The following is a 24,438-nucleotide window of genomic DNA, read 5'->3' as shown; positions in this document are numbered from 1 at the left end:
TGCAACGTAGACATCTACAGGGTTCGCAAACCCTAGGGTTAACAAACCCTTACATCAACAGGCAGGATGTTGACGTCGACTCTATTACCATACGGCTGAATAAAACGAAAGCAATGATGGAAACAGATGCTGAGGTCTTGTACCGGATAGCAGATGGCCTGCGGATATTGTCGTTCACTCACTCACTCCAACCCAACAGAGACATACTGCATATACGCTGAGGACTTCGACTCCAATATGATATCACCTATGAAGCCGATATCTCAAGTACTGGAGAACCTCAAGACGACCTTTGTAAAGGGCTTAAGGTTAACATCGCCTTCAAGTATACTTGAACGGACGTACAGATGATCGTATTAACACTCGTCACTCAGAGTGGGCATTAGGAATTATATCCTATCAACTAGATCCATACAGACATACATCTCGACAGCCTCCTTCGTCATGCTGGGAATAAGTGATTCATATCACTAAACAAGATTTACACTTGGAGCAACCCTTTGTCAGGAGGTTTATATGAGCGGCGTAGGATTACGCACGCTTTTACTCACAGAATTTATGGAGGCCAACTTGCTACAACACTGGTAACGTCATGCTTGAAGCTGATTGGTCCACGTCAGACAACGCCTCCCACTGACAAAGCAGGCTCCAGCATGTTTTCTCATTGTAAACAAACCCGTGGTACGGGGAGAATATTTCATCGATAGCCTTTGAAACAGTATACAACTACGGCCTGTTATCATCATGGGAATCTAATAGATGTCTAGCCTTGACAGCAGGATAAACGATGTTTATTTTGGAAGTTGTCGCTGATAAAAGTCGGTATGAGTACCTGTCCCCTGCGATGCTACACGGGAGCCAGCCTTGCTATAAATAGACAACGCTTCGATGTCAACACAGATCGCCTGCGTATATAAGGGGAAGAATGATGTATCATCACTGCAATCAGAGGTTAGCACTTCCAATGGAACGTCCTATCGATTGGAATATCGTAGGCTCTATGATTATTCATACGAATAACCAAGCCTATCGGCACCTATCTACAACATCGAGGTCTACGCAGTGCCGGTTATCCGGAGGAAGGCATACAGGTTCTTCAAAGTGCCAATCAACTCAGAGAGCAGCTGAACTTCTCAATTAAGTTGCTCACGCAACTAGGATGGCTAGTGAACCTGATGAAGTTGGAGTTAGAATCAATCAAGATCTTCAATTGCTGGGAAGAAGAATTATCACAATACAGGATTGAATTGTGGTCCCAGAAGATCATGGGTCAAGATACAAGCCATGATTCAACAAGCAGTCATCTCTCCGTTAACACTACGAACATGGCAATGTCTACTCGGTCTACTAACCTCGGCGCAGGACTTGACTCGCACAGGAAGGTTACAACTAAGACCGCTGCAACGGTTCCTGATAATACATTTAGACATCGACTCGTAACCTATATGACGACAAATGGCAGAATATCTGTCATCTTAGACAGACCAGACATCTGAAGGGTTCGACACTATCTACATACCTCGCTGCAATCAGTACAGTGATTACTATGAAAACAGGCATCAAGTTGACGAAAATACCAGAATTACTGAGATCTTTTAAGCTGGAGGACCAGCAAAAGAAATTCAGAGCTCCAGCCTGGGATCTGAATGTAATTCTGCGTCATCTTACCATTGATGTCTACGAACCACAAGATCAGATTACACTCGAGCTGCTAACACAGAAGACGCTGTTCCTGCTTGCGTTAACCACTCGCATATCGGAGATACATGCGCGCTGGACTTTGGTCGAACCACATTCGACAGAGGGCAACATAATGCAGTTCATCTAGGACTTAGATGGGACTTCACTGCAAAGAATCAGTTGCTTGGCCAACTGGACAGACAGTTCCACGTCCCAGCGATATCTACGATCCTCGGAACAGAGGACACCAAGGACTTATCCTTGTGTCCTGTCAGAGCCCTGAAGATATCTCTTCAAAAGACTAAAACAAGGAGAAGAAAATTCATGCGCCTATTCATCCCCTTTGTCAGCAGTGACGACAGTAGAAGTCTCAAAGACGACAATATCTTTTTGGATGTGAGCTGACAAAGCAGCAGGATTAGAACCTCCAAGAGCTTCCAACCCACGCCAAGTCAGAGCACTGGCGTCAACACTTGCTCTTCACGGAAGCTGTTAGATATCAGCTGTAATGGAGGGCTGCTTTTGGAAGTCGGACACAGTGTTTGCCAACCTCTACCTCAGAGACATCACCTCTGACAACGTCTCCGGCATTCACCAGTTTGGGCCAGTTGTTGTAGCACTACAACTAACGGTCCCACAAAGGCGCTGAGTTGGAAATCTCACCCTTTATCACGTTGACTTGTTGATGAGTTTTAGTTTGAAAGTCCATGCGCACAGTCTAGACTAGACTAGCATGAGTGATTAAGACTCTGTACGGGTAATGATCTTACCTGTACATTAAGGGGTCGCAACTCATTTATGATAACGATCTTATCATAATCTATGGGTTGTTATAGATAACTGGTAAAAAGAAGATACTAGTATATCTAAAATCCACACGAATCTAGAAGATTCACTTGTCTGAGGGAGAAGTAAGACAAGATTGTGGTCCCCCTGAGTTTATAACGGAAGATACAACGGGGATAACGGGGATACAGGACGTATCTAAGGACAGCTGATGAATCCATGAAGTGGCTTGACCCATCACCAATCTGTCGGATTCTATAAGCAAAATATCATGAGTCAGGATAAGGAAAAATATGTAATTCTTTAAGTAAAATTGATATTTTATACTTATCCTGACTTTTGAGGTCAAGCCCTCCCAACCTCCCAACACTTCGGGTTTCCCAGCAAACCCAGATGCATGGGCTTATTCAGGAGGGAGTGGCAAGCATGGCACGTCACATGACTGTTTGCGCGGGAAAAGGGAGGCAATTCGTGGGTGAGAACTTTTACGTCCGCTTTAGGGAACTACAAGGGATTCAAGTGTTCCACTAACATTCGCATAGAAGAAGGAGATAAGCAAAAGATCATGAGTCAGGATAAGTATAAAATATCAATTTTACTTTAAAAATTACATAATTTTATTTTAGCTTGCAAGCAGAATACCAGGAGAGACTTAATCAGGAATTGGGGAAGTCCCGTGGTGATCATGCAAAGGAGACTTCAACTCTGCTGAGTACATCTGCAAAGGATCAGTCACTTGTTCAGGACCTTGAACAGAAAGTTGCTGACCTTGACCTCAAGCTGAAGTTGCAGCAGGAAGAGATTGAGTCTGAGTGTGATCGTCAGAGGGATGACTTGGAGAAAAAGCACCAGCTGCAGATGAAGGAACTGGAGACTAGGCACAAATTAGAGCTGCTGGACTATGAGAATATGTTGGAACAGGTTGGTGGAAATAGGGAAAAAAGCAATTAAGTGGAAGAATTGTCAGCAATGTTACTGAACTGCTCATTAAATGACACAGTGCTTGTTGAAAATGGTACCACCCTTATCTTTGCATTATATGTAAATTTGTATGTGGAGTGAGTGAGTTGGGTTTTAAGCTGCTTTGGCAATATTAGGGCAATATCACAGCTGGGAACATCAGAAATGGGCTTCACACATCGGTGTGTCAAGGGAATGCTTTATCCACTTGGCTACCCCACTGCACCTTGTATGAGGATGAGATTTGTAAGGTTCATGCATATATTGCGTCATTTTTGGAGAGATAAGTCTGATATGAATGAGTAGAGAGTGAAACAATCATCCACTAGCAAGCAGAAAGAACAACCCCCTAAATAATTATCATTCATTCATTCATTCAGGGAGTGAGTGGGTTGCAAGGCAAATTAAAGGAGGACTTTGATGTGTTGGTGGAGCAGGGGAAGACAGAAGCTACAGAAACTGAAAGGGCGGCCATGTATGAAGAGCTGAGTAGGCATCGGGGGGAGTTGGAGGCAGAGTGGAGGTCCAAGATTGAACTTTTGGAACAGAGAGAAGTTGAGAATGAAAGTGAGAGAAGAAGAATACTCGATGAACTGCAACAGAAAAAAACAGCTCTGGAGGAGGACAGTGTAGCACTTGAGAAAAGGAAGGCTGATTTTGATGTGGAGAGTCATAATATCCTTGATGAGTTAGATCGTCAAGAAACTCTCTGTGAGCGTGCTAGAGATGAGATTAAAAAGAGGAGGCAGGACTTTGAGGATGTAAAACAGAAACTTGAAGTTAATCTTGAGACACAGCGACAAGATCTGGAGAGAAGTCTTCAAGATGTAAGAAAGAGACAGGAAGAGTTGGAAGAAGAAAAGGAAAGGCTTGAGGAGGAGGTCCATCAGAGAAAGCAGGAGCTACAGGCAGAGCATGATCTTCTTGAGGAGAGTAAAGTTGAATTAGAACAAAAAAAGGCTCAATATGAAAACAATTTCAGTCAGGAGCAGGACAGTTTGAATTCAGATGTGCGAAAGAGACTGACAGCTTTAGAAGCTGAAGAAGCCCTTCTTAATGACAAGAAGGATAAGTTTGAGTCATGGCAGGAGAAGCAAATGGAAAAGATGCAAGTGAAAGGAAAGGAAATTGAGGCATCAATTCTTGACTTACAAGAACAGAAAGTGACATTGGAATCTGAGAAAGAGCAAACTCTTAATAATCTGAATAAGGAGAGAAGCCTACTGAAAGAGGAGCAGGATAACTTGTTGGTGAGGCAAAGAGACATTGAAAAGGAATATTCCTCTTCCCTCAAGGAGGTACAAGAACAAAGACAAAGGTTAAGTGATGAAAAGGATGATCTTCTCCAGGGGCAGAGAGACTTTGAAAAGGAACATGCAGCTGCTCAAAAGGAGTTCCAGACTCAGAGGGATGCCCTTCAAAAGGCAGACCAGGAGAAGCTTGACAAAAGAAGACAGGAGTTGGACAGTGATAAGACTTCAATCATGGAAGACCTTCAAACCCAAAAGGAGGAGGTGCGGGTTGAGAAGGAGAAACTGATTCTGAGGCAGAAAGAGATGGAGTTTGAACATTCTGCCCTTGTGAACCAACTGAAGGTCCAGGAGGGTGATGTTCAGAGAGATAGGATGTCAGTGGAGACCCTCACTGCTCAGCATCAGGCCAGGGAACAGCAACTGAAGGAGGACTTTGATCGGCAAAAGTACACATTGTGTAAGTATCTTTGTTTTTATGTGGAGAAAACTAAATGTGTATGACTGTAGATAAACTGACAGTTGAGCAGAGGTATTAACTTGACCCTTGAAATCTGTAACCAAATGGTGTGCCCTGACAACTAGCTTACAATTGGTTGATACCCGGACCCCAAATATCCGGAAACCTTGCCTTCCAGTCAATTTTCATAAAAAAAACAATCTCTATACATTATAAAAGTGACTGTCTATAACGGATATGGGGTTTCCGTTCCCGGACGGTAAATATTACAAACCAACCAGCTAAATCAACACAAAATTGACTCACTTATCTGCTCGAAGCTTTGATCTTCCACTGACCGTGAGAAGTGAAGCGTGAGTGTCCCACGTGTCTTGACACGAGACAAAGTCTGCTAATCCAGATTAATGACTGATCAGCAGTGTGATGGATCACAAAGCATGGATTAGAGCTTGATTTCGTGGTTTATTACCGTCAGGTACAACATGGCGGACTTAATGCCGGAACTCTTAATAACACCCCACAATGCATTTCAATCACATATAAAACTTGGCACATGAATAAACTGGATCCGGAATGCAATACATTACAAGCAAGGTATTGGTGGTGATTAGTAGGCCTATCTGACACAGAGTGAAATTGGCAAATCAAACCGACCATGCTGTTTTGGAAGTGATTTTAAACCAGAAGTGTATGCTCGCTACTGTTTCAACACCTAAGCCTGGATGACAGAAATCCAGATATCCTGATATTCAGTTATCCGGATGATTTACGCAAAACCGGATATCCGGGGTCTCACTGTATATCACAATTGCTATGGTTTGGCTAGTTAAGCGTCATATTTTTGTGGTTTGACTGTTATCTGTTAACATTGTATTGTGGTCTTATTAGCTTGATCGTGTCGAATTGGAATAAAGCTTATACAGCTGATTACTATTTAAGCTTAGTCTTCGACACAGTAACACATTTTATTTAATGGTGCATATAAAACCTTCCCTAGCATGACAAGAAGTCAACTGAAATGTTAAATCATCATGTCTAGTGATTTTCAATCACAAATTTCTTTCTTTGGCAGTTTTTTTATAATCGTTTGTTTGCTCACATGAAGTGCACTATGATGTAGTTTGTTGCTGTTTCTCAAGGCTCATCATATGAGGAAGAGAAGACTGCTCTGATAGAGAGGTACCAAGACGAGATTCTTGACATGCAGAAGCAGATGTCTGTGATCAGGCAGAAGCTGGAGGTGGAGAAGAGCCAGCTGGAGCAACTACATCAGCAGGACCAGCTGGAGAGGGAGCAGGACTTGAGGGAGGAGCTGCAGGTACACACACAGGCACACATAGGTTGCCTGGACAGGCCCATACAGCTTCAGACAGACATAACAGCCATACACAAGCTGGTTTGGACAGATATACAAAGGTGCAGACACAGCAGGCTGGCCTGGACAGACACATTTAGGTGCAGACACAGCAGGCTGGACTGGACAGACACATCTACCTGGACAGACACATACAGGTGCAGACAAAGCAGGCTGGCCTGGACAGACACATACAGGTTCACACAGACACAGCAGACTGGCCTGGACAGACACATTCAGGTGCAGACACAGCAGGCTGGCCTGGACAGACACATACAGGTTCAGACAGACACAGCAGGCTGGCTTGGACAGACACATTCAGGTGCAGACACAGCAGGCTGGCCTGGACAGACACATTCAGGTGCAGACACAGCAGGCTGGCCTGGACAGACACATTCAGGTGCAGACACAGCAGACTGGCCTGGACAGACACATACAGGTTCAGACAGACACAGCAGGCTGGCCTGGACAGACACATTCAGGTTCAGACAGACACAGCAGGCTGGCCTGGACAGACACATTCAGGTGCAGACACAGCAGGCTGGCCTGGACAGACACATTCAGGTGCAGACACAGCAGACTGGCTGGCAGACACATTTAGGTTGCAGACACAGCAGACTGACCTGGACAGGGTTCAGACAGACACAGCAGGCTGGCCTGGACAGACACATTCAGGTGCAGACACAGCAGGCTGGCCTGGACAGACACATTCAGGTGCAGACACAGCAGACTGGCCTGGACAGACACATTCAGGTTCAGACAGACACAGCAGGCTGGCCTGGACAGACACATTCAGGTTCAGACAGACACAGCAGGCTGGCCTGGACAGACACATTCAGGTGCAGACACAGCAGACTGGCCTGGACAGACACATTCAGGTGCAGACACAGCAGACTGGCCTGGACAGACACATACAGCAGACAGACACAGCAGGCTGGCCTGGACAGACACATTCAGGTTCAGACAGACACAGCAGGCTGGCCTGGACAGACACATTCAGGTTCACAGACACAGCAGGCTGGCCTGCTGGCCTGGACAGACACATTCAGGTTCAGACAGACACATTCAGGTGCAGACACAGCAGGCTGGCCTGGACAGACACATTCAGGTGCAGACACAGCAGGCTGACCTGCACAGACACATACAGGTATATGCAGGTGCCGACAGACACAACAGGCTTACACAGGGCTTGATGGGAGTAGATTGGTGCAGACACACATGTATGTATGCAGGCACAAACAGACACTGACAAACATTGATTGACTTATCTGGACTTGGTAATTCTTTTCGCAAGGTCTAAGTGATAAAATCATCAAACACCAGAACTTTAATTTACTTAAATGAATCCAATTTCTATCGTCTTTTCTAAAACCAGGCCTTGAGAAGGCCGCTCTGAAAATATTTCTTGTGACATATCCACAAGTTGTAACACGACTGTAAATAGTTCATCACTCAAGCTTGTATCAAATACTAAAAACAGTTTTCTTGGAAGAAAGTAAACCCTTAAAGTCCTACACACTTCTCATGTTGATATTCTACCAAGATTTGTATCTTCACATTATCAAGTACAAGACAAAACATTATCAGTATACTGATTTGCCTTCGTAGACTCTGCAGTATTTTCTTTGATGTATTTGAAGATCTCTAAATTCGATGAAAGACATGTCAGTGCTGTAAAGTCCAATGGTGTTATTATTTGTCTAACTTTATTTGTCAACATTTGCCTTCAAATATGACTCAGGACCAGATTGTTGCAATGCATACACATCGGCAAACAAAGTTAAAACTAGGTCTTGTGTTAATCCAGCCAATAATGACTCCAACATTTACCAATTTCTTTCTTATTTATTTACTGTTGTATTTTCAGACAGACTTTGTCCGGCAGATTGAAGAACTACAGGACACATTTGGTCTTGAGCGCCAAGTTCTGAATGAGAAGAGTCAGATGCTGGAAGGGGAGATAACTGACCTGCAGTTGGAGCTGAAGGCGGAACAGGACCGTGGGAAGCAAGCAGAAGAACAACTCCAGTCCACTGTCAGCCGACTACAAAACCAACTGAAACAGGTAGAATCTTCATGCTTATTGGAGTAAAACTGTTGCTTGTTGTGAATTTATGAAGGTTATATGTGAGGGCATCATGACCCTGACAACCAACAAAGTACATAGTTGTGCTGATGTTTGCACAGATCAATAAGACCATAGGTCCAGATGGGTAAATATAGGCTGTGATGTGTGGTAGGATTGAACATGATTCAATTGAAGGTTATATGTGCCGACAGTCAACACAGTACATACTTGGTGGTGCTGCTGCAGGTTGAAGACATGAGAGACAGCCTCCAGGTCAGACTGACGGATGTGGAGCAGGAAAAGGCAGCCACAAAGAGCAGTCTGGAGAAACGGATTGACGAGCTTCTCTCAGACCGGGAGATGGCTGTGACAGCTGTGAGAGCAGAGGTGGTGGAAACGGCAAATAAGACGCACTCCATAGAGAAGGTCAGAAAATGCTCAGTAAAGGTCCAAGACCTGCAGCACTTTGGTCTTTCCTCACATTTCAAGCTATTTCAGTGATATTTGAATACTTGTCAAAGTGGTATTAAACCCATATTACTCCCTGTGGTGTATGCTCATGTTATCAACCATTAGGTAGTCTGGTGGATACGTAAATAGTTACAGCCTTAAGTGGTAAAGCTTGAGTTTTACTGGTTGTGCCATGAAACTTCATAAATTCGTTCATCTGTTAATTCGGAAACGCTGCTCATGCCTGTGCTAATATAAGTACACCGTCAGGACTAGTGACTACAATGGAAAAATGCATTCTTGCTTCCTGTCTCTTTAAGACTTGATTTCACATGAATATTGCATACTATGGTTTTAAAGCCATTTACTCACATTGCTTTGTCTGCAGGAGAAGGTGCAAGAAGAGATGACACAGATGACGTCCAAGATGGACAGTCTGCAGGACCAGCTAACCAGGCTCCAGCAAGAGAGAATTCAGCTTCTGGAGTACAAGGTATGTGGAATAGTAGGGAACGTCCTCTTTGGGACAACACTGTAGTTGTTTTCCAATATTCTCAGGACTTTGTTGCAGAAAGCTAGTTTCAGTATTTGATGCAAGCTTGGGCCATTCTTCTGTTTGGTGCCATATATGGTCTGAATCATATTTCGCTTGCTTCCCACTAGTGATGAAATTCTGTTATAAGCAGGCTTTACCTTAATTATTATTAAATCAGAACAGAACAGAAAATCAGAGATTATTTTAAAACCGTTACCTAAACTAACCAACACTTTCAATAGTTGGACAGAGACCACCTTGTGCAGAGTTACCCCTCATTCCATTTCAACTGATTACCATCCATTAATAACAGCTGTCTCCTGTGATGAGCATGAGTGTCTATAGATTGTGGGTTCAGGTGACAGAGCTTAAAATTTCAGCCTCGTCATGTCTACTCCAGATCAACATCATGCATGTTACTGAGATACACTCTAGAAATGGCGGGGCGGTGGGGTAGCCTAGTGGTTAAAGCGTTGGCTCGTCACGTCGAAGACCTGGGTTCGATTCCCCACATGGGTACAATGTGTGAAGCCCATTTCTGGTGTCCCCCGCCGTGATGTTGCTGAAATATTGCTAAACGCGGCGTAAAACCAAACTCAGTCAGTCAGTCAGTCTAGAAATGGCTGACTCACACTGGAAGTTTTCTCTCACTGCCTCAGTGTTATGTTTGTCAGGTGAAGTACGAGGAGTGTTACGAGGCCAAGCAGTCATGTGAAGCTGAGATCAGAGACCTCAAGCAAACTGTGGCAACACTGGAGACAAGGATGAGCATGATACAAAACTGGGAGGTGAGACTGTTTGAAATAATCTCACCATTGAGAGGACTCCCTCCATGATCTGAGTCATATTTACGTGTGTGTGCATTCCATATTTTTGTGGGAACTTTGGGGAGTGTGTGTTTGGGGATGGGGTGGTTTCAGTCATCTATTAAGATGCTTCTCGTCGCTGTGCAGTGTTCACGAATGGTGTTTCAAAGTAACAGGACATTGGGTCCTGTAAGTTTCAGATGTCTGCCTGACCCATTGAAAATTCACAGGACCCATAGAATAAAATTAAACACACATTTCAGATTTAACATTTCTTATAATTGGCATTGAAATTATTAACACACATAAGATTTTTAAACAGCAAACAAGTGTCACATGTCACATATAACAACTTCAGTCAAAGTCATTGTGAAATATAATATACAGTCAGACACTGGGGCCGGTGGGTTGGTGGGTTGTAGACTTCTATCGGACTGTTGGCGAATCTGCCGGATTTGTCAGAGGGTCAGACGCTATTCGTGAACACTGCGCCGTGCAAAGTTAGTGTCCCTCAGGCAAACCAGAAACTTATGATCATGGGTATGTTGGCAGGTTTGACATCACCATACCAGTGCTAGTGGGATTTGCCAAACTGCTCAACATCTGAGACCATCATATCAGGCTTTTTCCCCCCATTAAGCTCATATCCTTTGATATAAATGGAATACTGTTCACTTACTCACTCACTCACTCACTATTTTGGAATGCTCCCATAATTGATAACTTAAAACTCTGCAAGTATGTTTAGTTTTCTTGAAATTGTTTAATTGATTTCTGTTTTCAAGTTTTTTTGGCTTTGTTTGTGTGTATGTCAATGGCTACATCAGCCTGACATAACAAGAGCTGATAACTACCTTTCAGACGAATTGATGAAATCTGTCTCATAACATATATCTCTTTCCTGTTCACGTGGGATGGTAGGCTACCCCAATGGTTAAAGCATTCTGTATGTTTAAGATCTGGATTTCAATTTCCCACTTAGGTACAATGTGTGAAATCCACTTCTGGTGTCCTCCACAGTGAGAATGCTGGAATATTGCTAAAACAACCGGAAAATCTATGTAGCCTTACAGAGTGTGTCACCCGGGTTTAACCTTTGGTCTTCATGAAACATCCCCAGCGGATATAACTACTTTTTATGACCTGTTGACATGTGATGACTCACGTTCCTTGTTTTGGGGAAAACTTTGCAAATCACGGCAAATTTTTCATGAATCTGAAGTTGATCAATTGTTCATTTTACGAAGATAACATTTATGACATGATCATTTCCGTGTGTTTAGATTCTGATCAGCACTTTATTTTATGAATCTGAAGTTGAGTGGTTTTGCGTTGTCAGGGTATGAAACTCCCAAAACTTTCAGCCAGACCACAGGGCTGGTTAGATGTAAAATTTGCCAGCCCTGACCAAAACTTACCTGCCCTAAAATAATTTAGGTTTGACAAGTGACGTAGTTTATCATCCAATTGGAATTCATCATTTATTTTTACGAGTGAATAAATAATGATTTATTATCCTGAAATATGATGAATGTCTTATATACATGTCTAAATTTTAACCCGACCGCCGGGCAGGTGCACATGAATTTGAGAATCTGGCAATCTGTGTTGAAAATATCCTGTCCCGTGCAGTCAGGCAGGCAGGTATTTTGAATGCTGGTGTTGTGTGTTTAGTTTCTACTTTTCATACTTTTCAATTTCCCCTGACAACACCCCATAATCATCAAAGTTATTCTTCATTTGAAATTAAGATGTCAAAAATAGTATTGCTGAATAAATATCGATAAGCCTGTTAACTGTAAATATGAAATATTTCCCCTTATGACAAGGTAGTGGAAGTAGTGTGATAAACTGATCCGTTGATCAGAAGTTTCAATCGTTTATCCTATTTACTGTTTTAACGCAACATTACTACATCACCATAAAACAAGTGGTATTAGCAATTGTACTGGTTTCAGAATGCAGAAACATATATTTATTTAAAACTGACTAAATGACCTATACAAATTTCAGTGAGACAGATGTTATCAGGTGTTGCTGAAATTCTGTTTTACCCATCTTTGAGGGTATATGCCTTTCTTTGGTACATAGTGAAGTCATAATGGTTGTGTGTGTGCAATAGAACTAACACTGGCCTATATTGATCATACTATCAACCACTGGTTGTAACAACAGACTGGATTTTTAACTGTCTGTTGTCCTTATATTGTTGTATTGCAGGCTGCAATGAAGAAAATTGCACCCATTCCATTTTTTATGCCATGTTCTCGGTGTTGTATACACAGTATCCTTTTTGTGATGGTCTCTGCTTTATACAGACCACCCAGTCCCCACTTATGTGACATCCCATATTCTCCCTGTTGTATGCAGGCCATCCACACACCACTTCTGTGACATCCCATATTCTCCCTGTTGTATGCAGGCCACCCACACACCACTTATGTGACATCCCATATTCTCCCTGTTGTATGCAGGCCACCCACACACCACTTATGTGACATCCCATATTCTCCCTGTTGTATGCAGGCCACCCACACACCACTTATGTGACATCCCATATTCTCCCTGTTGTATGCAGGCCACCCACACACCACTTCTGTGATGCCCCTGTAGTATGCAGAGCAGTCAGACCCAGTGTTCGAAATAGCTACTGGCCTGCTAGCCAAATGAAAGCTGATTGTGAATCGGACCCGGAAATATATTGCTAAAGCTATCCCCACTGGCTAGCTGAAAATCTCAGATAATTGTTCTTTATTTAATGCACAGGAATAAAGAAAGAGGTTTTTGTGTTTGTTTTGTTTATATTGTTTCCAAGGGGAGACAGTAACTTACCATCTTCAATTACCGAACACCACACCAATTCTGACTGATATGCATTTTAATATTGATATTTTGCAGAGCCAGTGAAGTATGATTTGGGCTAGCAACATTATTACTTAACTTGCCCTTCTGGCCAGCGACTTTTCAAAATTCAATCATATACTGGTCAGACCTGGCCTCTGTGATCCCCCATGTTCTTCCTAATGTATAGAAAACAGCCCTAACTCCATGTCTCTGATAATCTGGGTTGCATAACCAGATCACTCTTCTGTGATGTCCATGTTGTATGTAGCCCAACCACACCATCTTCTGTGATGTCCATGGTGTATGTAGCCCAACCACCCAATCTTTTGTGATGTCCATGTTGTATGTAGCCCAACCACACCATCTTCTGTGATGTCCATGTTGTGTACAGAGCAGTTAGACCTGACTTCTGTCCAGTACATGCTGTGTACAGAGCAGTCAGGCCTGACTTCTGTGATGTCCATGTTGTGTACAGAGCAGTCAGACCTGACTACTGTGAAGTCCATGCTGTGTACAGAGCAGTCAGACCTGACTTCTGTGACGTCCATGCTGTGTACAGAGCAGTCAGACCTGACTTCTGTGATGTCCATGCTGTGTACAGAGAAGTCAGACCTGACTTTTGTGATGTCCATGTTGTGTACAGAGCAGTCAGACCTGACTTCTGTGATGTCCATGTTGTGTACAGAGCAGTCAGACCTGACTTCTGTGATCCCTCATGTTCTTCCTAGTGAACAGAAAACAGCCCAAACCCCACTTCTGTGATAATTCATGGTCTCCCAATTGTATAGAAAGCATCCCTAAATCACTTCTGCAACCCATGTTCTCCCTGTTGTATATAGAGCACCCAGACACAACTGCTGAAAGAGCGGGACCAGCTTCAATCCAAGGTCACAGAGCTGAAGGAGAAGCTCAAGTACTCTCATGCTGCTTGCACAGAGACAGAAAAGTTGAAGGTGAGCTTCAGCATGTGGTATCCTACCTGGGCATGAAGATGTCCTGTTGCAGGAATTTCCTTGTGACCTTTAAACTGAGACCTGTGATTTTCCTGGAGAAACAGCTAGTTAAAAATGCACAAAATGTCACTTATAGACATAATAATTGGTAATATAAGAAAGATAAATTTAATGTCTTCTTTGAAGTTTGTCTCAAAAGAAAATGCCAGTCATTGTTCTGGAAGATCAAATGTCTGGAACTGGAGTATTGCACATACTTTTTGAGGTGTTTAAAACACTTACATGTGTAACCTGTTGTGCTGAAAATATTACATGGTTTCCTCCTTTGAGTGAGTGAGCTTAGTTTTACGCTGCACTCAGCAATATTCCAGTTATATGGCTGCGGTCTGTAAATAATTGAGTCTGGACCAGACAATCCAGTGATCAACAGCATGAGCATCGATCTGCGCAATTGGGAACCGATGACATGTGTCAACCAAGTCAGCGAGCCTGACCACCCGATCCCGTTAGTCGCCTCTTACGACAAGCATGGGTTACTGAAGGCTCATTCTAACCCGGACCTTCACGGGTTTTCCTCCTTTGAAGTATTTTTAGTGGATACATGGAGATATTGACCAGTTTGTTGAAAGGAGTCCTCCATCTTGGAAAAAAACCCATTTCGTTTGTGAAAGACTTGAAAGTAGAGTATGTGCTGAGGCTTCCTCTTTGTTGCAGGTTGATCTGAGCAATATGAAACGTGAAAAGTCTGAGCTCCAGGAAAAGGTGAACTCTCTGAAGGATCACATCCAGGAGTCGAGACCTTCCAAACACAGGGAGGACAAGGTACAGCATGAGCTCATGGAGGACATGTTTGATGGTTGTCCATGTCTATAACATAGAACACTTTGTTAGCTGGAGTCACAACTATGTTTAGTGCAGGGTGCGGTGGGGTAGCCTAGTGGTTAAAGCGTTGGCTCGTCACGCCGAAGGCCCGGGTTCGAATCCCCACATGGGTACATTGTGTGAAGCCCATTTCTGGTGTCCCCAGCCGTGATGTAGCTGGAATATTGCTAAAAGCGGCGTAAAACAGCAGTCAGTCAGTCAGTTTAGTGCAGGCGTCAGGACATACCACATGTATCTGTAGATGTTGCCCAGTGGAGATCACAAATCACTGTAATGGGTGGAGGATAGCCCTGCCATGAGGCAGTGGCCAATATTGTTGATTGCCCTTTAGTACATGTTATTACTGTGGGGTGTTAGTCATAAGAGCTGATAGTAATGAGTGGGTGGTCACACTCAATGACTGAGTTGAGTTTGTGTCGTCCATCGCTTATTGTATTGGTCGTGCTGATGCTTTCATTCACCTCTTTGCATGATTAAGTTAAGACCACTGTGATATTGCTGACTGAGGCATTCAACAGCATTCATTCACTGACTGTACTGGTGATTTGAGGAAATGGTTCCTATTGATGAGCACCCGTGAAGGTCCGGGTTAGAATATTGATCTTCAGTAACCCATGCTTCTCGTAAGAGGCGACTAACGGGATCGGGTGGTCAGGCTCACTGACTTGGTTGACACATGTCATGGGATCCCAGTTGCGTAGATCGATGCTCATGCTGTTGATCACTGGATTGTCTGGTCCAGACTCGATTATTTACAGACCGCCGCCATATAGCTGGAATATTGCTGAGTGTGGCGTAAAACTAAACTCACTCACTCACTCCTATCGATGAGAATGATTGCACATATTGTCTTCTGTGTTTGAAGGAGCTTCACGATGAGAAGAAGCTGCTGGAGAAAAAGTTACAGAAGGTGTCTGACAAGGTAAAGATGTCACATGAGTACAATAAGAGCAAAACCGTCTTATGTAATTGTTTATTTTAACACACAGTCAAACCTCATTATCTTTCATCTTGTATCTGGAATGTACTTGTACCAACCAAGATCTCAAACTTATTCTCCAGTCCCAACTGCCTCTCTTTAGGTCCTGGTTTCATCAGAAAGTGCAAATCAAAGAGATCAAAGGAATCAGTACACTCATGACACTACTCACAATATCAAGACTGTTAATTGATATGCTTGAGATGAGACTGGCACTTTGTTGTTTGTCAACTTGACAGACTAAATACTGAACTTGCTGCTACGACTAATTGACAAATAAGGTGCAAAATTTGTAATTGTTAATCAATGCAGGCAAAGTTTGTTTCAATTTGTCGTTATATTGGTGTGTTGTTCTTTATTTCTTGTTGTCCCCAACCGGAACGGGAGAATGTATTCAGCAGCGTCTGTATGTATGTCCTGATTCTTGTGACCACGATATTCCATGAACTGGTGTACCCAATGTCTTAATATTTGGTGACAGCCTACATTGGAGGATTACGCAAATACCAGACGATTTGGGTGACCTTGACCTTATCTTCAAGGTCGCCATGACACTGACCTCTTTTCAAATTCTTGCTAACATGATATCTCATGCCCTGTTGTACATAGTGTCTTCAAATTTGTTGACAACCTACATTAGGGGATTACACAGACACCAGTCGATTTGGGTGACCTTGACCTTATCTTCAAGGTCACCATGACACATTGACCACATTTCAAAGGTCACATGCAACCCAAAAATCAAACATAATTAAAACACAATTATCACTTCTTCATGACATATAATATGCATTGCTGATTATGAAAAAACAAATAAACAAAATAATAAGCGTATAATCGCAAATCAAAAGTGCAATATTTTGTACTTGGGTTTACCTCCTTCGAAACGAAGCAGCCGGGATACCGAACCCAGTCAGAGCGGGTGGGTGTGCACTCAAGTGTAACGGCTGGTTCATTAGCAGAAGCCGTCTTCACGGCTCATTGTGTGTGTATATATAGAGATGTTGGGTTTTGTAAATACATGCTCATTTTTTGTGTATAACATTTTGCAATCAACAGACATCATAACATGTCATGTGTTCAAGTATCACACCTGCCTGTCTGTGTAATTACATAATGTGACAGAGACCGAACTCGGGCCATAAATCAATGCATTTTGTTTATGGTGTATAGCCTGATTGGTGTTAAGTTCAATTGCATGTGGTCAGTGATCGCAGTTGTGTATTGAATATTGTCATTAGCAGACAGGCAGTCAGACACACAGGTGTCAATAAATCAAGTTTTGTCTGTGACAGCGACATATCTATATCACAGTTAGAAATTGTGTCAACGCTAAATAATGACATTGCTTTTAAGTATCGAACTAAGAAAGTGACTCGGTAAGAAGAACGTGTGGTGAAATAGACAAATGAAATTATATAAACAGTTTATTTACTGTCATAACATATAAAAAGCTCGCGCCTGTGAGATATCAATAAAACATTATGAAAATAGCTCACACCAAAGCCTTCACCGAGTATTCACCAGACAACCCGCTTCCTAGTTACGCGAACCTATTTCACTGCGCACGTGCTATGAGCGCAGCCCAGCTGTTGAAACCCGTATTCCCCAGAAAAGTCTGGGGAAAATTAGTGAAACGTTTGAACTTCGATTTCGCGCGGGTTTTTTCATCGCGTTATTTTTCAACTTTATAAGTTGAATTTAGTTTTGACGCTTTGTTTCGGTATGTCCATACCGAAAGGTATCAGAATCTGCAAAGTTGTGTTTTACGTTGCATGTGACCTTTAAGTAAATGCGATATCTCATAAAACGTTGACCCAAGTTTAGCCTCTGAGCTGAAGAATATATTTCCATTTTTTACAAATTTGATTTCAGTAATTAACATAATGGGTATCAGGGTAGGGTGGGGGTAATAGGGGTTGGGATACATGGGTAGAAAAGTTGGACCCGTCCCAGCCCTACTACACACTGATAGTGGATATGTGCATCTGCATCTATACATTCAAACCTACTATATTCCTGAAGTATCTTCAGAGTTAAGAGAAGATTCTGAGAAGTGACCATGACTAAAACCTACATCACACGTAATGTAATCTTCTATGTGACCAAAATATCAAAACTAGTGAATATGTTAGATTTCATTCTTCTTTATTGGCAGGGGACATTGCCATGTTAGTGGCAAACACTTGTGTATGCAGTGTTGTTACTTGATGTGCCTAGATGGTTATGCCTTGTTATCTCGAATGTCTGGATATCTCTGGACATTTCCTGTAGGTTGAGATAATGGAGTCTGGAATATCAAATTACTTTTGTAGCTACTGGAAGCAAGCACGGCCCTGAGTGTGGCGCAGTCACGACATCTACAGGAGATCAGTCGATGGAAAGACCGCACAAAGAACATGGTGGATCTGGAACAGTTCACTAATCTCCAGCTTGGGCTCATGGAGCAGCAGAGACATATGAATGAACTTCAGGCTGCTATACAGGAGAAGCTGGACCTCATAGAAGGTAGGTGTCCTTCAGAACCGTGGCGAATTTCAGGCAGCTCAACTGAAGCTTGTGTTTGTGACATAGGAATTAATTCTACAGATGATTGAATTGCTTGCTTGAAGTAAGTTGTATGTCTGAGACAAATAAACTTCAGACAGCTTTACCTTGTAAAGGTCTGGCTGTAAGTTGTTAGTTTCAGTGACAGAATTATCAGAAAAGATTTTCAGAATATTTAGGGATTTTAGCACAATATGTCACTGATGTCTGGGCTTTTTTGAGAGGGCAGTTACAATTACTATTTGATGACCAAGAAACAACTGAAAGCCAGACCAGTATGGATGATAAAAGAGTGACTTGTTTATGGTCTGATATTTGTGGTTGGGCTGAAGCTAACACTGACTGTTCAACTGCACAGACCTGAAGGAGGGCCACAAGAAGCGTGTGAAGCAGCTGGAGGCAGACAAGAAGGACCTGCACACCAAGGTGGAGTACTACCACAACCTCTTCAAGGAACAGGCCGAGAAACTCATGACCACAGTAAGTCTGTCTCGTCATCCTTAGGGGCAGTATTACTTGACAAGACATGAATACTGAATGATACTGTATTACACCTGATAATGTTGATCTGTGGCATTTCTTCAGAATGCACAATTATCTTCGAAACAGGACAATGTGGTAGCCAAGTGGTTAAAGTATTCATGTTGAAAAGTGTTGGTGAACATGTGTCAACTTCTTGTGTTTCCCACTGTGATACTACTAAAAGTATTGCCAAGGCATCGTACCTTAATTACTCATTTTGAAACTCTGATATTGCTGACCAGTTTGTACTTGTATCATTTCAGTACGAGTCTCTGTCCGAGAGGAACATGATGGTCAATGACCTTCACATGGAGAACCTTCAGCTTGTCAGCAAGGTGAAGGTCACCGAAGAGCGGCATCGACAAGCAGAAAAACGGTGTCTGCATGTAGAGCGAAAGTGTGCATCATTACAGAAAGTCATCAACCAGGCATGCCAGAACATTGCACATGCCTATGCATGATTACACTACAAATTCTCTTGAAATATGTCACTTTGAGAATGGACATCCCCGTTTCCAGAGATTATTTTTAAAGAAATGTGATGAAAGATACTTTTATACTTTCTTAATGGAAAGACATTTTATGCCTTAATGACCTTGGCTGTGACCATGAAATGTGATAAAGTGAATGTGCCTCATACAAGATGATGCCGGATGCAGAGACATTGTCAATGGATGCAGGTGCTTGTGTTGCATGCTCCTGCTTCAAGACGACTACAAGTGATACATGAGATTACCACTGGAACAGTGGACAGTTTGTGTTATGTACAGTATTGTTGTAACGACTTCCCTCAGGAATATCTGCCTGTTCTGCAGATGTTTGTTGTATCTGAGGATATGAGTGCCTTCAGTAGTATTATGTAGTGCTAACTGATTCGTCTGTCCTGAATACCTCAATTACAGAATGACCATTGGAATATTCATCCAAATGTCATCCATTCCAGTGTGTGTCTATGTGCCCGGGTTCTTTATGTGTTACTTCTTCCTCCGAACTGTACCTGAACTGGATCTTCCATTGCCTGCCATTTTACAGATTAATAATTTTAGTGCTCCTCGATCATGTGTATCTTTTATTGAGATTATTACCTCACCTAGCAGAACAGGCTCAGACCTTGTGTGTGCAGACTGTGTTTGGGCACCATGTTGTGACTGCTATACTTTAGGATAGAACCCCACACTCACTCACTCATGCATTCAAGGGTAGATATGTGTTTACAGGGTGTGATAAACATTCCGGTCATAGTGTTTATATGTTTCTGAAAATCTGTGATTTTTGTCTGTATGAGGATAACATCCTTGGCTACCTTCCTGCATAATATAGAGTAAATGTCTGCCTCAATGTCAGAGAGAAGATGCAGGGTCATTTTAAGCAAATAATTTATTCTCAATGATAGGGGAAGAATGATATGAGTATGGTTTTTTATTAACCAATCTGGTGCTTCTTGAAATAGATCTGAGGATATTGTACTTGAAGTATTTTATATTTGATTAATTAGTGATACACATTCGAAAGCAAAGTTCTTGTCATCAACTTCCATGTCCATCCATTCACTATCTGTAAACCTTTGTTCTCGTGTTCATCACTCCAAAAGGTTTATCAAACAAATTACTTGCTGTGACAATGTTATGAATTATGTATTGTAGTTTGTACACCTGTGATGAGTCTGCTTGAATTTAGCTATGTCATTCCCTGACATGACAGCATTCATTTATTTTTACTTGTATAAGCGTTACCCTTTGTACACTGCCAAATTATTGTGACTCTTTACATTCCAGGTCAGTATGCAAAGGGTACAGAAATTAGATATTTCTTTCACTTTCAAATTGTATTTATTTATGCATTAGTTCAAATTCAGAATTGATGTTGACCTGAATTGAGTCCATGGCACACAATCAGAAAAATATTAAATATCAAGTTTCAAAATTTCACAAATGTAATGGTTTTGTTCACCATTCATTGCATAATTCAACAGGCTTTCTTAAAATGAGGTCTCAATGTCTTGTTTCATGTATATCAATTGTTAACAATCAAAGAACTTTGCATTTCAGTCAAAGTGTGTGAAACAACACATACAGCTGGTCAAGAGATTACCAGCGGGATGTTGCTGGAATATTGCTAAAAGCAGTGTAAAAACCATACTCACTCACTCACTCAAGAGAGACTATAATATGACTCAATTATTTGTAAACCACAAGACCTCTTGCCAGAGCAGAAGTAGCATAGCATCACATTGATTCTTAGATAGTTAAAACCATGCATCTGAAAGACTTAAGCATTTTGCATGTACAGTGAAACAGAACTGACTAATGCCTTGAACTCTAAATTTCATTTTGAAACAGTGGCACCTGCGGGATATCTCCAATTGGCACTCACTTTGTCCTGAAACTATGGGCACCAAGATATATTCCCTGAAATTCAAGTTTATATGGGGAGGTGGGGTAGCTTAGTGGTTAAAGTCTTTACTCATCACACCGAAGACCCAGGTTCAATTCCCCTCATGGGTACAATGTGTGAAGCCCATTTCTGGTCTCCCCTGCCATGATATTGCTAGAATATTGCGTAAAGCAGCGTAAAACTAAACTCACTCAAGTATATATGTTCACTGTACTGCAATTTAGATGCTGATGATGGTTTGACACATACGATAGCTTGGGTATTTTTCTTAAAGAATCGCAAATGAATAATGCTCCACAATGTGTATGATTTAAAAAGTTTTTCTATCCCCACATGTATGTTAATTAAACCACATGTAAATGAGAAAAGATGCAGCATTTATCAAATGATTAAAATGAATATATTTCATCTTCTCATGATGCACACATCTTATAACTGCTGTCTGTTGACAGAATCTCTGAGGTAATTATGTTACTTGAGAATCAAAATGTTATGGTGCTATTACTATCTTTATATTTCCTCGTTTTAATGTTTTGTATATATGCATGTAATAATTTGTAAGTTTGTATTTAGCTGAATTCACACTAACAAATTTTAATTTGAGTGTTAAGTGGGATGTTAAGGAAGTTATTTATCTGTCAAGTTACTACTTATATGATAAATTATATTTTCTTGTCAGGCTTGGTTTGCTTGTCTTGTTTTAATTATTTTCTGGAAATATATTTAATATACATATACATTACATGATAGTAAATCAATTACTGTAAATCATGAAATTAGAGCAAAAATATGAGTGTCTCTTGCTTGCATAAATGAAGTGACACAAGCTTCTGTGGACATATTGGAGTGTATCATCATGTCAGGTTCACTAGGCCTGGCCGGAAACAGTGGTAAATATAACAAAGGTTACAACAAATAAAGTAATTGAGTATTAGATGTAATCAGTGGTTCCTTGTCAAGTGTGATCAGTTTACACAAATTTCTGAAGCTTTTATGCCAGTCACAACCATGACCATGTTCTTCATAACCTGTCAAATAATCTGATTGCTTTTAATTGCAAGCAGGGCAGTGGGGTAGCCTAGTGGTTACAGTGTTCGCTTGTCACACCGAAGATCAGGGTTCTATTCCCCACATGGGCACAATGTGTGAAGCCCATATCTGGTGTCCCTGCTGTGATATTGCTGGAATATTGCTAAAAGCGGCGTAAAACCATACTCACTCACTTTAATTGCAAGCAAAACACTGCTCACCTACACAGTGAACATTTCTGGTTAAGCAAAAGCTGTAATGGTGAATACACAAATCTCATTCACACGGATTTCGGCAACATTTGTAACAATAGCTTGAATCTGTTTTATCTTTGTCGGTGACCTGACCAATGTGATTTGAATATGAGGTTAGTAATCTGTTGTTGATTTCATGTTGACAGGTGAAGTTGGTGTTATCATTTCCTGATTAGTTTTTGTAACTGAGGCACAGTTAATTGCATTAATTTCATGAAACATTTAGGCTAGGGGTTAAGATTCCCATTATTTGGGTGTTGCATTAATTTCATGATTGACAGTATTTACATGTTCTGCATAAGAATTGAGTTAAGTATATAATGTGATAATGTATGAAAAGAAGCTGATAAAGAATCAATAGATGACTTTATAAAATGATGCATTTATATTAGGACATAGGACTTAACATGTATGGGTTGTAATTAACATGTAGGATTTTGTGTTGTTTTACTAGCATAATATGTGTTGGCATTTACAGTCACATCATATCATTATGGTTTATTTAAGAGGGAAGGAAATGAATGTGTTTAACCATGTGTTGTCAAATTTATGTGACTCATGTTTAAAATTTTTGTGAACGATGAATGAACATAGACAATCTTATTCAAGGTGGTTTGAAATAATGACAAATTGTAAGGATAACAAATTGATGAATTTCATAAGAGTGACATTTCGATACAGGTTCTTGAACCATTGCCAAGCACTCCAGTCTGGAATGTAACATGATAAAAGGAGGTGGCATTGAATTGAACAAGATTATGTATGGAAACATCACACTTACGCTTAGTAAAAAATAAGTTGTTATAACTAGAATTTGTCATTATTGTACTTCCCAACTTCTAGAATGCCATTCAATGAATTAGTGTAACTAACTTTTCAAGTTTCAAACCTAGCTGAACTTAATACTGTTACACATGGAAAATGATACACATATACCTACATTTTTGAAATAAGGAAAGTTTAAGAGTTACAGTTATTCTTATTTATTGTATAATTGGAGTATATTTTGTCTCACTGATTTACCCGAACATTACTTTATGTGTTTAGGGTCAGGAATTGAGTGAGATATATAGATGGATAAAAAACATAAGATTTCACAGCCCTTTGATAAAATAAATATTGCAAGAAACTATCACTAATTTGTCTTCATCCATTCTCTGTTATCAAGTGTTTGAGTCTGTTATGCTGATATGCCACACTGCTACTAGACTGTGACAGTCTGCTGTTGATTTTATACCTGTAATCAAGGCCTGTAAAGAAACAAAATAAAAGTGAGATATATTTATGTGTTAGTTGTGTTGAACTTATCAAGCCAAAATCCATTTGTTCTAGGCATGCATTTGGATGTAACTTAAGTTATATCTGGTATTTCACATTCTCAGTAAACGACAGATTCTAGTACCTTTTGGAGTTGAGCCATATTTGGGGTTTGAACCTACACTGTCAGGATGAGGCACCTAATCGCCTACACACAAAGCCAGGGATCTGACCCACCTGGCTACTGTTGCTTCTTCTAAAACGGAAGTTGGATAACTGGTTGTCTTGATCAGATTTTGTGTACCCGTATGGCATGTGTAAACTGGCAGAACCTTCAGTTTCACGCAGCTATCCAGGCCCGCGTTTCACAAAAGCCTCCTAAATTTAGGAGGTCGTATCCCCTACGACCTTGTTTACGACCCTCTTCC

General features: G+C 41.3%; 1 protein-coding gene across 3 annotated transcripts in view; it reads left to right on the top strand.

Annotated features, from left to right (window-relative positions):
* LOC124267071 (ninein-like) overlaps positions 1-24,038 on the top strand; it is a 101,918-nt gene extending 77,880 nt beyond the window's left edge. For all 3 annotated transcript variants that reach the window (XM_046701903.1, XM_046701901.1, XM_046701902.1), the window contains 13 exons: positions 3,093-3,387; positions 3,807-5,136; positions 6,276-6,454; positions 8,358-8,555; positions 8,805-8,984; positions 9,397-9,501; positions 10,218-10,331; positions 14,033-14,146; positions 14,861-14,968; positions 15,894-15,950; positions 18,323-18,515; positions 18,913-19,034; positions 19,340-24,038. In XM_046701903.1, coding sequence (XP_046557859.1) covers positions 3,093-3,387; positions 3,807-5,136; positions 6,276-6,454; positions 8,358-8,555; positions 8,805-8,984; positions 9,397-9,501; positions 10,218-10,331; positions 14,033-14,146; positions 14,861-14,968; positions 15,894-15,950; positions 18,323-18,515; positions 18,913-19,034; positions 19,340-19,537 — 3,193 coding nt within the window. In that variant the 3' untranslated portion in view covers positions 19,538-24,038. The remainder of the gene's footprint in view (positions 1-3,092; positions 3,388-3,806; positions 5,137-6,275; positions 6,455-8,357; positions 8,556-8,804; positions 8,985-9,396; positions 9,502-10,217; positions 10,332-14,032; positions 14,147-14,860; positions 14,969-15,893; positions 15,951-18,322; positions 18,516-18,912; positions 19,035-19,339) is intronic.
* The last annotated feature ends 400 nt before the right edge of the window (positions 24,039-24,438 follow it).

Source organism: Haliotis rubra, unplaced genomic scaffold, assembly GCF_003918875.1.
Source record: "Haliotis rubra isolate DU_JTF1 unplaced genomic scaffold, ASM391887v1 Scf13, whole genome shotgun sequence".
NCBI lineage: Eukaryota > Metazoa > Mollusca > Gastropoda > Lepetellida > Haliotidae > Haliotis > Haliotis rubra.
Note: the sequence above shows the minus strand (reverse complement) of the source record. Positions and strands in the feature narration are given on the sequence as shown.